Raw genomic sequence first — 13,109 nt, forward strand, 5'->3', positions numbered from 1 at the left:
TATAGTTTCTTCATAGAACTTAACACAACTTATAGCGTACTATCCTCTATATGGTTATTTGTATAATAAATGTTTCTCCTGCTCCACCACAACCTCCATGCAGTCAGAGATCTTTGCTGTCTGGTTAATCACAGGGCCTGGATCATCACACTTATTATAAGTAGATAGATGTGATTTAATCATACCTCAATCCAACTTGATAATTTTTAAAGAGAATTTTTTACCCCTTTACTAGAAAAATAAAGGCTTTAATTCTAACTTCTGATAGACTTCTGCATTTCCATATAAAATACTATATTCTTCTAGGATTCCTGTGAATAAACAAATAGCAAGTAATTCTCCTTGGTTCATAATATACAATATATTTCTATAGAAACTTCTTTGGAAAAATTTAAACATAAGATTATGCTGAAAGGCTTTTATAAGCATAAACTGAAAAAGTTCCCTTGAGGCTTAGATTCTCAACAAAGCAGTAAGAGCCCCATTATTTATAGGTCTCACTGAGTCCCTCTACAGCACTGCCTTAAGCTCAGAAAGCTTCTGGAACCCCTAGCAGTATGAAGATAAGAGTGTACATTTCCACATGGCAGGGTAATGTTTACATTGTACATTGAGCACACTTCTGATAAATCTGAATTTCTCTCCTCAAGGTAAAGTTACTGGGGTGTTGGGGTCGGGGGCTGCTATAGTAGGGTTGGTTGCTGGGAGATTGTTGGTATAATGAGGTGAGGAAGCTGGACATGGTGGCCCACGCCTATAATCCCATTACTTGGGAGGCTGAGACAGGAGGATCACAGGTTCAAGATCAGCTTCAGCAACTTAGCAAGACTCTCTGCAACCTAGCAAGATCCTGGTTCAAAAAAAAATCAAAAGGGCTGAGGGTATAGCTTAAAGGTATAATATTTCTGGGTTCAATCCCTAGTATAAAAGAAAACAAAAGAGAATATGGGGGTGTGGAGTGCAATGGTAGAACACTTGCCTAGCAAGCACAAGGGCCTGGATTCCATCCTCAGAGCACACAGATGTATATATGTACATCCTCAGAGTGTACATATGTGTATATATATGTATGTATATATGTATATGGATTACTCAGGGGCATTCTACTTTCAAGCTATAATCCCAGCCCTATTTTTATTCTTTATTTTGAAACAAGATCTCACTAGGTTGCAGAGGGCCTCACAAGTTGCTGAAGCTGGTCATGAACATGCAATCCTCCTGTCTCATCCTCCCAAGTACCAGGATTACAAGCATGCACCACCACACATGGCTAAAAAAATATTTTTTAATTAAAAACTAAATGAGAAGCCAGGCATGGTGGCCTGTAATCCCGGAACTTGGGAGGCTGGAACAGGAGGATCAAATGTTAAAGGACAACCTTAACAAGGTAATGAGACAATCACCAACCCAAAGAGACCCTGTTTCAAAATAAAAAAATAAAAAGGCAGGAGGTGTAGCTCAGAGGTAGAATGCCTCTAGGTTCAACCTCCAGTACCACAAATCTAATTCATTTCAAAAGGAGAGCTAGGTGTGGTGGCACATGCCTGTAATCCTAGTACATAGGAGGTTGAGACAGGAGAATTGCAGGTTTGAAGCCAATCTCAGCAATTTGGTGAAACTTTCTTTCAAAATAAAAAGGGCTGAGTATGTAGTTCAGAGATGGTATTATGTCTTTGAGTTTGATCCCCAGTGCCATAAAACTGAATAAATAAAAAGATAAAGTGTTTATGAAAAGCAGTGAAGTGGTCCAGGAAATTTGATTCAACCGATTCTAAGGGAGATGTAATCAGTATTTAACCAGAGAAACAGAACCACTAAGAAATGATATACAATAAATAACTTATTTAAGAATTTGACCTTTCACATTTATGGGATTTGGTTATAAAGTTCTATAAGGAACAGGGTATGGTGGTGCACACTTGTAATCCCATTATTTGGGAGGCTGAGGCAGAAGGATTGCAGGTTTGTGGGCAGCTTCAGCTACTTAGGGAGGCCCATAGCAACTTAGTGAGTTCCTGTTTCAAAATAAAAAATAAAAAATAGGACTGGGGGTGTAGCTTGGCGGTAGAATGCGCCTGGGTTTAGTCTCCAGTACTGAAAAAAAAAATCTCTATAAGGCTTTGTGCCTGGTGGTACAACCTGAAATCTTTGGCAGGTAGTTGGGAAAAGAAGATGGATATAAAATAGTAGTTCTCAGCCAGGGCCGATTTTGTCCCCAGGAGAAATTTGGTAATGTTTAGAGACATTCTAGTTTGTCATAACTTAGGTGGAGGATACTGACATAGAATGAGTACTCGGGCCAGGCTACAAAACATTCTGCAATGCACCAGGAAGGAAATGTATAATGCATTATTATTAACTATAGCAACCATGTTGTGCAGTAGATTCCTAGAGTTTATTTTTCCTGTCTAATTGAAACTTTCTACAATGAATAACCTCTCCTTTTCTCTTTCTCCAGCTTCAGGTAACCACTATTCTACTCTACATTTTACTTAGCTAAAAGGATTTTTATTTTATTTTTTAAAATCCATACTACTTATGTTGTTGAATCTACAGTTTGCTACTTCTCAATGGCATTATTTGGATTATGTTTTTAACTTGTTTTTGAGTTTACCTTTGATTGAAATGCTTATTCCATCAGCTTTTAAGGTTATTTCTAGTAAGTTGGTATTTATGAGGACAATGACACTGTCATTTGTTTTTTCTATGCCTTATGTTTATTTTGTTCTGCTATACTTCTACTACATTTTTCCTATTTTTAAAATTTTTTATTGGTGCACTGTAGTCATTCATCTTGATGTAGTACAAGTTGGTAGAGGTATACATACACACATCACTCATTTAGCCCTTCCCCAATTCCCACCCCATTCCCTCCCCCTGTCTTTCTCATGTTTGGCTTAGTGATTGTCTTTGATAGGTTTGTGAATATACATCATGTACATTAGGGAATTTCTCTCTTCCCTCTCCCATCCCCCTCAGGTAGGTCACCTTATTTGCTCATCTATGGTTTCTCCTTCTTTATCTTCAGTTCCTCCTATGACCCTTTTTCTCCCTAACCTCTGCATATTAGGGAGAACATCTAATTTTTTACTTTTTGTGACTAACTAATCTCATTTAGCATAATATTCTCCAGTTCCATCCATTTCCCTGTCAATGATGTAATTTTGTTCTTTTTGGTGGATGAATAAAATTCCATTGTGTACATATCTCATATTTTGTAATCTATTCTTCTGTTGATAGACATCTTAACTGCTTCCATAGTTTGGCAATTGAGAATTCTGTGGCTATGAACATAGATATGCATGTATTAGTTTGATATTTTGGTTTCCAATCTTTTGGGTAGATACCCAGAAGTGGTATTGCTGGATCATATGGTAGGTTTGTTCCCATTCTTCTGAGAATCTTCCATACTGTTTTCCAAAGTGGTTGCACTAATTCTCAATCTCACCAACAATATATTAGATTTCCTACTTCACATCCTCTCCAGCATCTGTTGTTGTGGTTTGAATGACTGCCCTTCTAACTGGAGTTAGGTGAAATCTCAGGGTAGTTTTGATTTGCATCTCTCTGATTGCTAATGGTGTTGAACATTTTTTCATACATTTATTGGCCATTTAAATTTCTTCTTTTCTGGAGTGTCTATTTAGTTCACTTGCCCATTTTTATTGGGTTATTTATTCTTTTAGCTGTAATAAGACAGTCTTTAAAGATGTACCCAATCCGAATGTCAGTAATGCTTATGCTGAAACATCTCAATGTAAAGAAAAAGAACCTTCGGAACCTATAAGTGCAAGCTGGAGCCCAAGACGATGGAGCTAGAACCAGTGCTTCTTATTGCTTCCAACTCCAGTGATGCAGGTATCCTGCAGTAGAAGCAAATGCCTTTCATGGCAGAGCTAATCATGTACTTCACTCACAGCATAAAATCCAAAAAAGATCCAGGACAAGTTGAAAAGCTGTAGGCCCAGCAGCTGCTCCACACCAGTGAGGCAGAGCAGCCAACAGCAACAAGACATGAGACCTGCAGTCACCACCCCAAAGCCCCCAAAGCCACCCCAAAGCCCCCAAAGCCCCCAACGCACCCCTGCAGTGCAGTCCCTGCCTCCAAATCTCATGCAAATGTCTCAAATGGCTCACCTTGCACACACAGAAGAGAGAATCTTAAAATCCAGCTGAGTTTAGTCAAATCGACACTTTATAAAGCCTCCACAGGATGTATACATCAAAGAATTATATACTATTCCAGGTTCTTCAGAGAAACAGAAACAATAAGAGAGAGAGAGAGAGAGAGAGAGAGAGAGAGAGAGAGAGAGAGAGAGAGAGTGTGTGTGTGTGTGTGTGTGTGTGTGTATAATGGGCTCACATGATTATGGTGGCTAAGACCCAAGATCTGCAATCAGCTAGCCATCTGGAGGCCCAGGAGAACTGATGATCCAGTCCAAGTCTGAAAGCCTGAGAATGAGGAGAGCCAACAGTGTTAAGTTCCAGCCCCAAATGCAAAAAAGTTTAATATCCAAAAAGAGCCAGTGTTTTAATTCAACTTTAAGGCAGGAAAGACCAATATCCCAGCTCAAAGGCAGTCAGGCAGAAAAAAAATTCTTCCTTTGCTTTTTGTTCTATTCAAACTTTCAACTGATTGGACAAGAACCACCCACATTAGGGAGGACAATTTGATTTACTCAGTCTAGCTTCTTTTTTTTTTTTTTTCAGTACTGGGGATGGAATCCAAAGGCATTCTACCACCAAGCTATATCCCCAGTCCTATTTTTTATTCTTTTTATTTTTTGAAACAGAGTATCACTGAGTTGCAAAGGGCCTCGCTAAGTAGCTGAGGCTATCTATGAACCACAATCCTCTGGTCTCCACCTCCCGAATGCTGGGATTACAAGCGTGTGCCACCATACCCAGCCTAGCTTCTTACATGTTACTTTCACTCAGAAACTCCAATATACATACTCAGAATAATATTTGACCAAATATCTGGGAATCCTGAGGCCCAGTCAAGTTGATCTTTAAAATTAACCATAAAAAGCACTTCTTAAGTTATACATCAATAACCATAGGGAGCTAGAATAAAGGTCCTCTCTTCAGATCTTCTGTAGAACTCTGAGTTTGTTTTATTATACCATATGTCTAGTTTTAAAAATAATTGCTTTTCACTGGTATCCAGCTATTTATTGGATCTGTATTTTATTCATTTTTGCATCTTCAGCTCTTAGCAAAGGGTTGGCACATAGTATGTGCTCAGTTGATATTGTCTAAATAAATGTAGGATTTTAATTTGGTCCATACAAAGAATTCTTGTCCTTTAAAAGTTCATTGGAGGCGGGCATGGTGGCGCACGCTTGTAATCCTCCCGCTTGGGAGGCGGAGACAGGAGGATCGCGCAGGTTCGAAGCCAGCCGTGCTGGCGTAAGAGACCCTGTTTCAAAAATATAAAATAGGCCTGGGAGTGTAGCCCGGAGGAAGGAGGGCTTCCAGGAACCCCAGTACCACTAAAAAAAAAAAAAAAAGTTCATTGGACTTCTAAAAAGAGTTCTCTTCTAGCCAGGCATGGCAGTACACACCTGTAATCCCAGACAGGTGCCTGAAGCGGCAAGATTGCAAATTTGAGGCCAACCTGGGCAACTTAGTAAAACTGTGTCTCAAAATAATCCTCAATGTTTCAATATATAAATTATAAATAAATAAATAAATAAATAAATAAATATTCTAGCTTTCCTACACCATTATCTTCACAGGCCTCCCTATGATATTGCAGAACTGACCTGTTGGGTGGCTTTTTTTTTTTTTTTTTTTTAGTAAAAAGCAAACTTGCCTTTTTCTACAGAAATAAATAAGGTAGAAATAAAAGTCTGAAGACAAATATTACAACTGCAATCAACTCTTCAGTTGTATGGAGATTATAGATTCAAATTAGGCAATTTTGTGATTTTATTATATTAATAGACCTTTAAAATCGTTTGCCACCACATCTGGCAGAATTTATCTTACTTTTAAAAACAGGTTCTAAATAGAACTATTTTGGTTTGGTATAGTGTTATACACTTATAATCCCACCTACTCCAGCGGCTGAGGCAGGAGGATTATAAAATCAAGGCTGGCCTGGACAATTTATGGAAACCCTGTTTCAAAATAAGATTTTACAAAGATCTAGCCATGCATGGTGATGCACTCTTGTAATCTCAGTAATTGGGGGGCTGAGACAGGAGGATCCGGGTTCTCAGCCAGACTCAGTTACTTAGTGAGGTACTCTGCAACTTAGTGAGACCCTGTTTCAAAAGAAAAAATAAAAAACAGGGCTGAAGGGGTAGCTCAGAGGTTGACTGCCCCGAAAAACAAAACAAACAAACAACAACAAAAAAAAAACGATTTGAGGATGTAGCTTGACTAGCATATGCAAGGTCCTAGTTCTAATCCCTAACACCATAAAAATAAAATAAAATAATTTCAGCCAAGTATGGTGGCTCACATTTGTAATACCAGTACTTGGGAGGCTGAGACAGAAGGGTAACAGATTTGTGGCCAGTGTCAGCAACTTAGCAAGACCCTCCACAACTTAGACCCTATTCCTGTTTCAAAATAAAAAGGGCTGACTGTATCTCAGGTAGAAAGCCCCTCGGTTCAGTCCCTAGTATAATACGTGCATACATACATACATAATTTCTAAAGATTATAAATAAAATCTCTATATGTTTAAGCAAAATTTTAAATTTCTTTATATTGAGTATCTGGGAATTAAAATATAACCCAAAGGCCAGGTGCAGTGGCACATGCTTGTAATCCCAGCATTCAGGAGGCGGAGACTGGAGGATCACCGTTCACTGACAGCCTCAGCTACTAAGCAAGGCCCTTTGCAACTCAGTGAGACCCTGTTTAAAAAAATGAAATGACTAAAAAAGTAGGGCTGGGTGTATAGCTCAGAGGTACAATGTTAATATACTTTAGTTAGTTCTTTTTCTTTCTTTTTTTTTTTGTGGTACTGGGGTTCTTGGAAACCCTTCTACCTCCGGGCTACACCCCCCAGACCTATTTCTTATATTTTTATTTGGAAACAGGGTCTCTTAAGCCAGCAAGGCTGGCTTCGAACCTGCGCGATCCTGTCTCCGCCTCCCAAGCGCAGGAATTACAAGCGTGCACCACCACGCCCAGTTTTAGTTTCTTAGTGGTACCTGTCTCTAAAATCATCACTAATATTTTAATGTATTTTAATAGGATATTACTGTTTTCATAAAATAACTTATAATCATTTTCATAGGTACACCTTATGCTTAATGATTTTGAAATTGCTAATACTTTCAATGACTCTTTTCTTTAAACCACACTACTTTTAATTGAAAAAAGTTCTTAAAAAATAGGTGCGAAGGTATCTGGTAAACTCAGTCAATTTTGTTGAACAGAGGATATGCTCATGTCTAATTGTTAAATTTAAACTTATATTTCAAAATTTTTTACATGTGTTATCTTTTTGTCTCCATCCAGAATGATCTTCTTTAATATATAATTTTATAAGACAAAGTCAGCAAACAAATCTTTATTATTGATTACCAAAATATGATACTCTCAATCTCATTACCTTCTAATAATGAATATAAATTTATCCAACTAAAAATAAAACAAAAAATAAATAAGAGTGCTCCAACCAAAGAGTAAATTCTCCTTTCCCTGGATAATTCTTAGTACTCTCCAAGTTTCAACTTATCTATCTTCCCCTATGTGGCCACTAAACGTTTTCTCCTCCCAGACTACTAGGAGCCCTTGGTATGCATTTCTACTCCCTCCTGGCAATGTCACTTAATGTTTCCTTCCACTAGGTTCCATAAGGTCTGTCTTCTTCACAATCATATGCAGCACCAACACAATGCCCAACACTTAAGTCCTCAGTAAGTAATAATTAAATAAATGAATGCTCAATTTAAAAGGGAAAATATAATCAGATTCAAATTGTAAGAACCCAGTAAGTTACCATGAACTTTGATTTAAAATAAATTGTTTTCCTAGTAGTGACATGACAGTGGAGAAATCTGGAAAACCTTCTGCTATGGTTTGATTGTATCCCCCAAAATTTATGTCCTGAAAACTTAATCCCCAATGCAACAAGTGTTGAGCAGTGGGGATTTTAAGAGGAGACTAGGTGCCTATGCATTAATGTTGTTATTTTAAGAGTGAATTCATTATCTTGAGAGTGGGTTTGTTATGAAAGTGATTTAACCTCCCTCTTCTCTCTGGCCACATGATGCTGTGTTAGTCAGCATTTCACTGTTGATCCAAAATGACTGACCACACAACTTAAAGAAAGAAATATTTATTTGCTCATACGTCTGGAGATTTCAGGGGTTCATTCCATGTCAGGCTGGGTCTGTGGATATCAAAGCATGGTGGCAGAAAACAGAGAGAGGGAGTGAGCAAGGCTCTGTTCTCATATCATGGAGGCTGGAAGAAAAAGAGAGAGTGAGGGATTCAAAGACACAGCACAGTCTCTAAGGCCACACCTCCAGAGACTCATCTCTTCCAGCCAGACCCCATTTGTTGGCAACCAAACTACCAAATTAATACATGAGTATCTATGTTCATAGCTGCACAATTCATCATTGCCAAAACTATGGAAATAGCCAAGATGTCCATCAACAGATGAATGGATTACAAAACCGTGGGATATGTACACAATGGATTTTTACTCAGCCATAAAGAAAAACACAATTAAATCATCTACAGGGAAATGGATGGAACTGGAGGACATTATGTTAAGTGAGATTAGTCAGTCACAAAAAATAAGAAATCGGATACTTTCCCTAATATGCAAAAGCTAGGGAGAAACGGGTAACAGGAGGAACTCTTGATGAGGAAGGAAATCCTATAGAGGAGCAAATAAGGTGACCTAACTGAGCAGATGGAAGGGGGGAAGAGATAAACCCTCTAAAGCACATGATGTTCTTAAACAAACATATCAAAAGCAATCACTAAACCAAGCATGGGTAGGAGGAATGGGGAGGGAATGGGGTGGGGATTGGGTAATGGCTAATTGGGTGATGTGTGCATGTATGTCTCCACAAGTTTTTTATCCCATTAAGATGTATGACTACAATGCACCAATCAAAAAAAAGAGAAAGATATGTTAATGAAAAAAATTATGTCAAAATAAAAAGTTTAATATTTCGTTAAGCTTGGCATGGTGGTGCATGCTTATAATCCCAGTATTTGGGAGTCTGAGACAAGAGAATCAAAGCTTCCAGGCCAGCCTCAGTAACTTAGCAATACCCTCCACAACTTTGACCCTATTTCAAAAATAAAATATAAAATAGGAATGGGGGTGCAGATTAGCAGAATGTTTCTAGATTTAATCCCCAGTACCACAAGAAAAAATTTTCTCTAGTGATTTTTTTTTGGTGTGTGTGTGGTACTGGGGGGTGGAACACAGGGGCTTTCTATCTCCGGCCTAATACTCCCAGATCTATTTGATATTTTTACTTGGAAACAGGGTCTCACTAAGTTGCTGAGAGCCTCACTAAGTAGCTGAGGCTGGCTTCAAACCTGTGCAATCCTTCTGTCTCAGCCTCTCAAGCGCAGGGATTACAAGGGTGTGCCGCCATGCCCGGCCTCCTCTAGTGACTTTTTTAAAAGAAAAAATAAATTAAACCTTAAACACCATCTTTACAGTGTTTTTCTCATGCCTGAATCTCTTTCATTGGCTCAGTATTATTTATCAAATTCATTGGCTCAGTATTATTTATCAAATCCATCTACTGCAAACTGCCCTAGCCTGACCACCTATGAGAACTCACTCCTCTCAGCCTGAGGCAGGCTTTCTGGGTTCATCGGTGCTGGGCCTCAGCATGTCATCTTCTGTCACTTGCCTAGTCTCCCAGTACCAATGACTTCCCCCTCTACCATTTCTGTGAAATCTTCCCTTCTGGAATCTTCCCTTCCCTGGGCTGATGATTCCTTCATCATGCTGGTGCATGAATGAATATGTGGGCTGGTACATGACTCTGCCATAGTGCTGTTAAGGCTTCCTTTGCATATATGCAGTAATGGCCAGATAATTTATAGGGAACCCTCTAATACTTATGACCCCAGGGTCTCTTCAGGCTCTAAACGTGTAAGTTACCTCTTAGCCCGTAATAGTTTATAAACGAGGAATGTACAGGTAAGAGAGACTCGGTGACTTTCCCAGGACCATACACATATAAGTGGCGGGGACCAGACCAGCCAGCTCTCCTGAGTGGCTGCGCATTGCTAAGCATGTGTATCAACATGCACTTGGTGGCAAGAGATGGGGGCAGGCCAGGTCCAGATCAGGCAGGTTGTTGCAGGTCAGGACAGAGTTTGGTCGTCAGCCTTCCAACAGTGAGGCACCACTAAGGATTATCAATAAGCATGGGTCAGCTCTGATCATATCACTCCCTTACCTAAAAAACCTCCATGGCTCCCACTGCAAACACAATAAACTCTAAAATCCTTAGCACAACATTCAAATATCCCCTCCTCAATCTGATTGTTATTGTTTGTGATGCTGGAGATCAAATCCAGTGCCTCACTGAGCTACAGTCCCAGCCCCCAGTCTGCCTTCGATTTACTCTTCCAACCTTCTCTCTTATGTTTTCCTTTCATGCTATCTAAATTCAAGCTAAACAAGCCGGGTGTGTTGGTGCATGCTTGTAATCCCAGTACTTGGGAGGCTGAGACAGAAAGATCACTGTTCAAGGACAGCCTCAGCTACTAGGTCCTCTGCAAGTGAGACCTTGTTTCAAAATAAAGAATAAAAATTAGGACTGGGAGTGTATCTCAGAGGTAGAATGCCCTGAGTTCCATCCCCAGTACCGCAAAAATAAACAAAGAAATAAACAAATTCAAGCAAAACAATATATTACCCATATACTCAACACCGTAGCCTCCCTAGCACTGAATGAAAGAATCCTGATTTTTCTCCCCAAGTCTTGGCTGTGACATTCCCTCATCTGGGAACATCAGTGAAGCTTTCTTTCATCTTTTTACATGGACTTCCATCTCATTTATTAAGGTGTAACTCAAATGCTCTCTTTTCCACAAAATCTGTTTCAATAAAATCTCTCCATCTAGAAGAGTGGTAGGATATCCCCTCCTCTCAGGACTCACAAACATCTCATCTCCTCACAAACATACCTATGGTGTAAGGCAGGGTCCATGTTTGTTCTGTTTCACCTCTGATACAAGAAAGACTGCAATATACCACCAGCTTCCTCTACCAGGCAGTGCATCCCTGCCCCAGCTTCTCCTAGGGTTGACAGCAAATGGCTCACAGGTGCCTCCTTTGTCCTGAGAATACGTCTCAGTTGTCAGGATCCCCCTTGATCCCTGAAGTGACATATCAGTCCTCACAGAGGCAGTCCACAGATAATGACTGACAGAAACAAGATACAAAGATCTGGGCCTTGCCTCAGTGGACAGTGACTTTGAGGTGCTGCTAATGCTCCAAAGGTCAGTACAAGCCTAAACTACCTGAGTTCGCATCTTCCCTTGGCCTCTTCCCCACCTTATCTTGTTTACTACCTTGGGCTTTCCTTTAAGTGCATTCCCTCAATAACTACTTTCACATAAAAAAATCTGATTTCAAGCTCTGCTTCTAGAGAAACTGACCTAAAACATCAGTGAACCTGTAAATACATAGACAAAGATGGCACTAAGGGTTACTAAATATTAGCAATGTGCCATGAACAATGTAAATATTTTATATGCAAGATCCATTTAATATTCAAAACAATTATGTGTGATAGCAACTATAATTGTTCCTAGTTTTGTAGAGAAGGCAATTAGGCTTAAATAGTAGTAATGACTTGAACACACATCTGTTCTTTCCATCACACCCAAGTGGTACACTAGGATAACCTCAACTATTACAGGAACTTAGTAAATGTTTGGGGAGCAAAAGAATGAGCCATATTTCTACCATATCAATATTCTCAACATGGCTCAGAGTTGGCTATTACTTTGTCCAGCTTAAAAAAAGTAAGAAAGTGGTGCATTTCTGTGATACTACTACTTGAGAGGCTGAGACAAGAAGATTGCAGGTTGGAGACCAGCCTCAACAACTTAGGGAGGCCCTCTGCAACTAAGTGAGGATCTATTTCAAAATAAAAAATAAGATAAGTCTGGGGTGTAACTGAGAGATAGACTGCCCCTGGGTTCAATATCCAGTGGAAGAAAGAAGGAAAAAGGAAAAGGGAAAAAGGAAGAAGAAAGAAGGAAGGAAGAAAGGAAGGACAGACGATGAACTAGTATTGTAGTCCCTGAAAATAATTACAATCTTCATGGTAAATACAATGTACTAAGTTGACCAAAGCAGTATGATGAATTTTAGTCAGTTAGGAACTGCATTTTACCACACTAAGTCATGATCATCTTTTTTTTGGGGGGTGGTACTAGGGATGGAACCTTTCTACATCCGGGCTACACTCCCAGACCTATTTTATATTTTTTATTTGGAAACAGAGTCTCTTAAGTCAGCAAGGTTGGCTTCAAACCTGCATGTTCCTCCTGTCTCCGCCTCCCAAGTGCGGGGATTACAAGCGTGTGCCACCACGCCTGGCTATGATCATCTTTTATTTGTTGTGTGCACAAATAAATCAAGCATCTTCAGTCTCTAGCAGCATTTTATAGTTTGTTTGTTCCGATCTTTATCTTCTACCTTTTCATAATGCCAGATGGTTTTCATTGACGTGGGAGGAAAGGATTAAAAGAAGTAGATAAGTTTGAAGAACCTGTTGTTTCCAAAACAGACTCTTGCAGCATGAAGAAAATAACGTTCTCTCATAACAGACACGAATAAAACAAAAGCACTCATACATGCCAAGCCTTCCTCTGTGAGGGCTGTCTCTTATTGTTATGGCCCTTATTTAAAATAGAGTTCTATATAGTCATGACATGAATAAACGAGATGTATTGGCTCACTTTATTTTTTTTTATTGGTGCACTGTATTCATACAACATAGTGGGATACAAACTTTTGTAGACATACATGCACACTTTTCCCAGTCAGCCCCCACCCAATCCCCACCCCATTCTCTCCCCATCCCTCCCTCCCATGCTTGGCTTAGTGGTTGACATCTAGTATTATAGCAATTTATCCAAAA

At 39.4% G+C, this 13,109-nt stretch overlaps 1 protein-coding gene across 1 annotated transcript in view; it reads left to right on the forward strand.

Moving 5' to 3' along the window:
* Positions 1-3,809: 3,809 nt before the first annotated feature.
* Positions 3,810-13,109, forward strand: part of DAZL (deleted in azoospermia like) — a gene marked incomplete at both ends in the record, with an annotated part of 53,214 nt that continues 43,914 nt past the window's right edge. Inside the window, one exon of the mRNA XM_080715367.1 lies at positions 3,810-3,858. Coding sequence (XP_080571493.1) covers positions 3,810-3,858 — 49 coding nt within the window. The remainder of the gene's footprint in view (positions 3,859-13,109) is intronic.

The sequence above is a fragment of the Muscardinus avellanarius genome, assembly GCF_963383645.1.
Source record: "Muscardinus avellanarius genome assembly, chromosome: 18".
NCBI classification, from domain to species: domain Eukaryota; kingdom Metazoa; phylum Chordata; class Mammalia; order Rodentia; family Gliridae; genus Muscardinus; species Muscardinus avellanarius.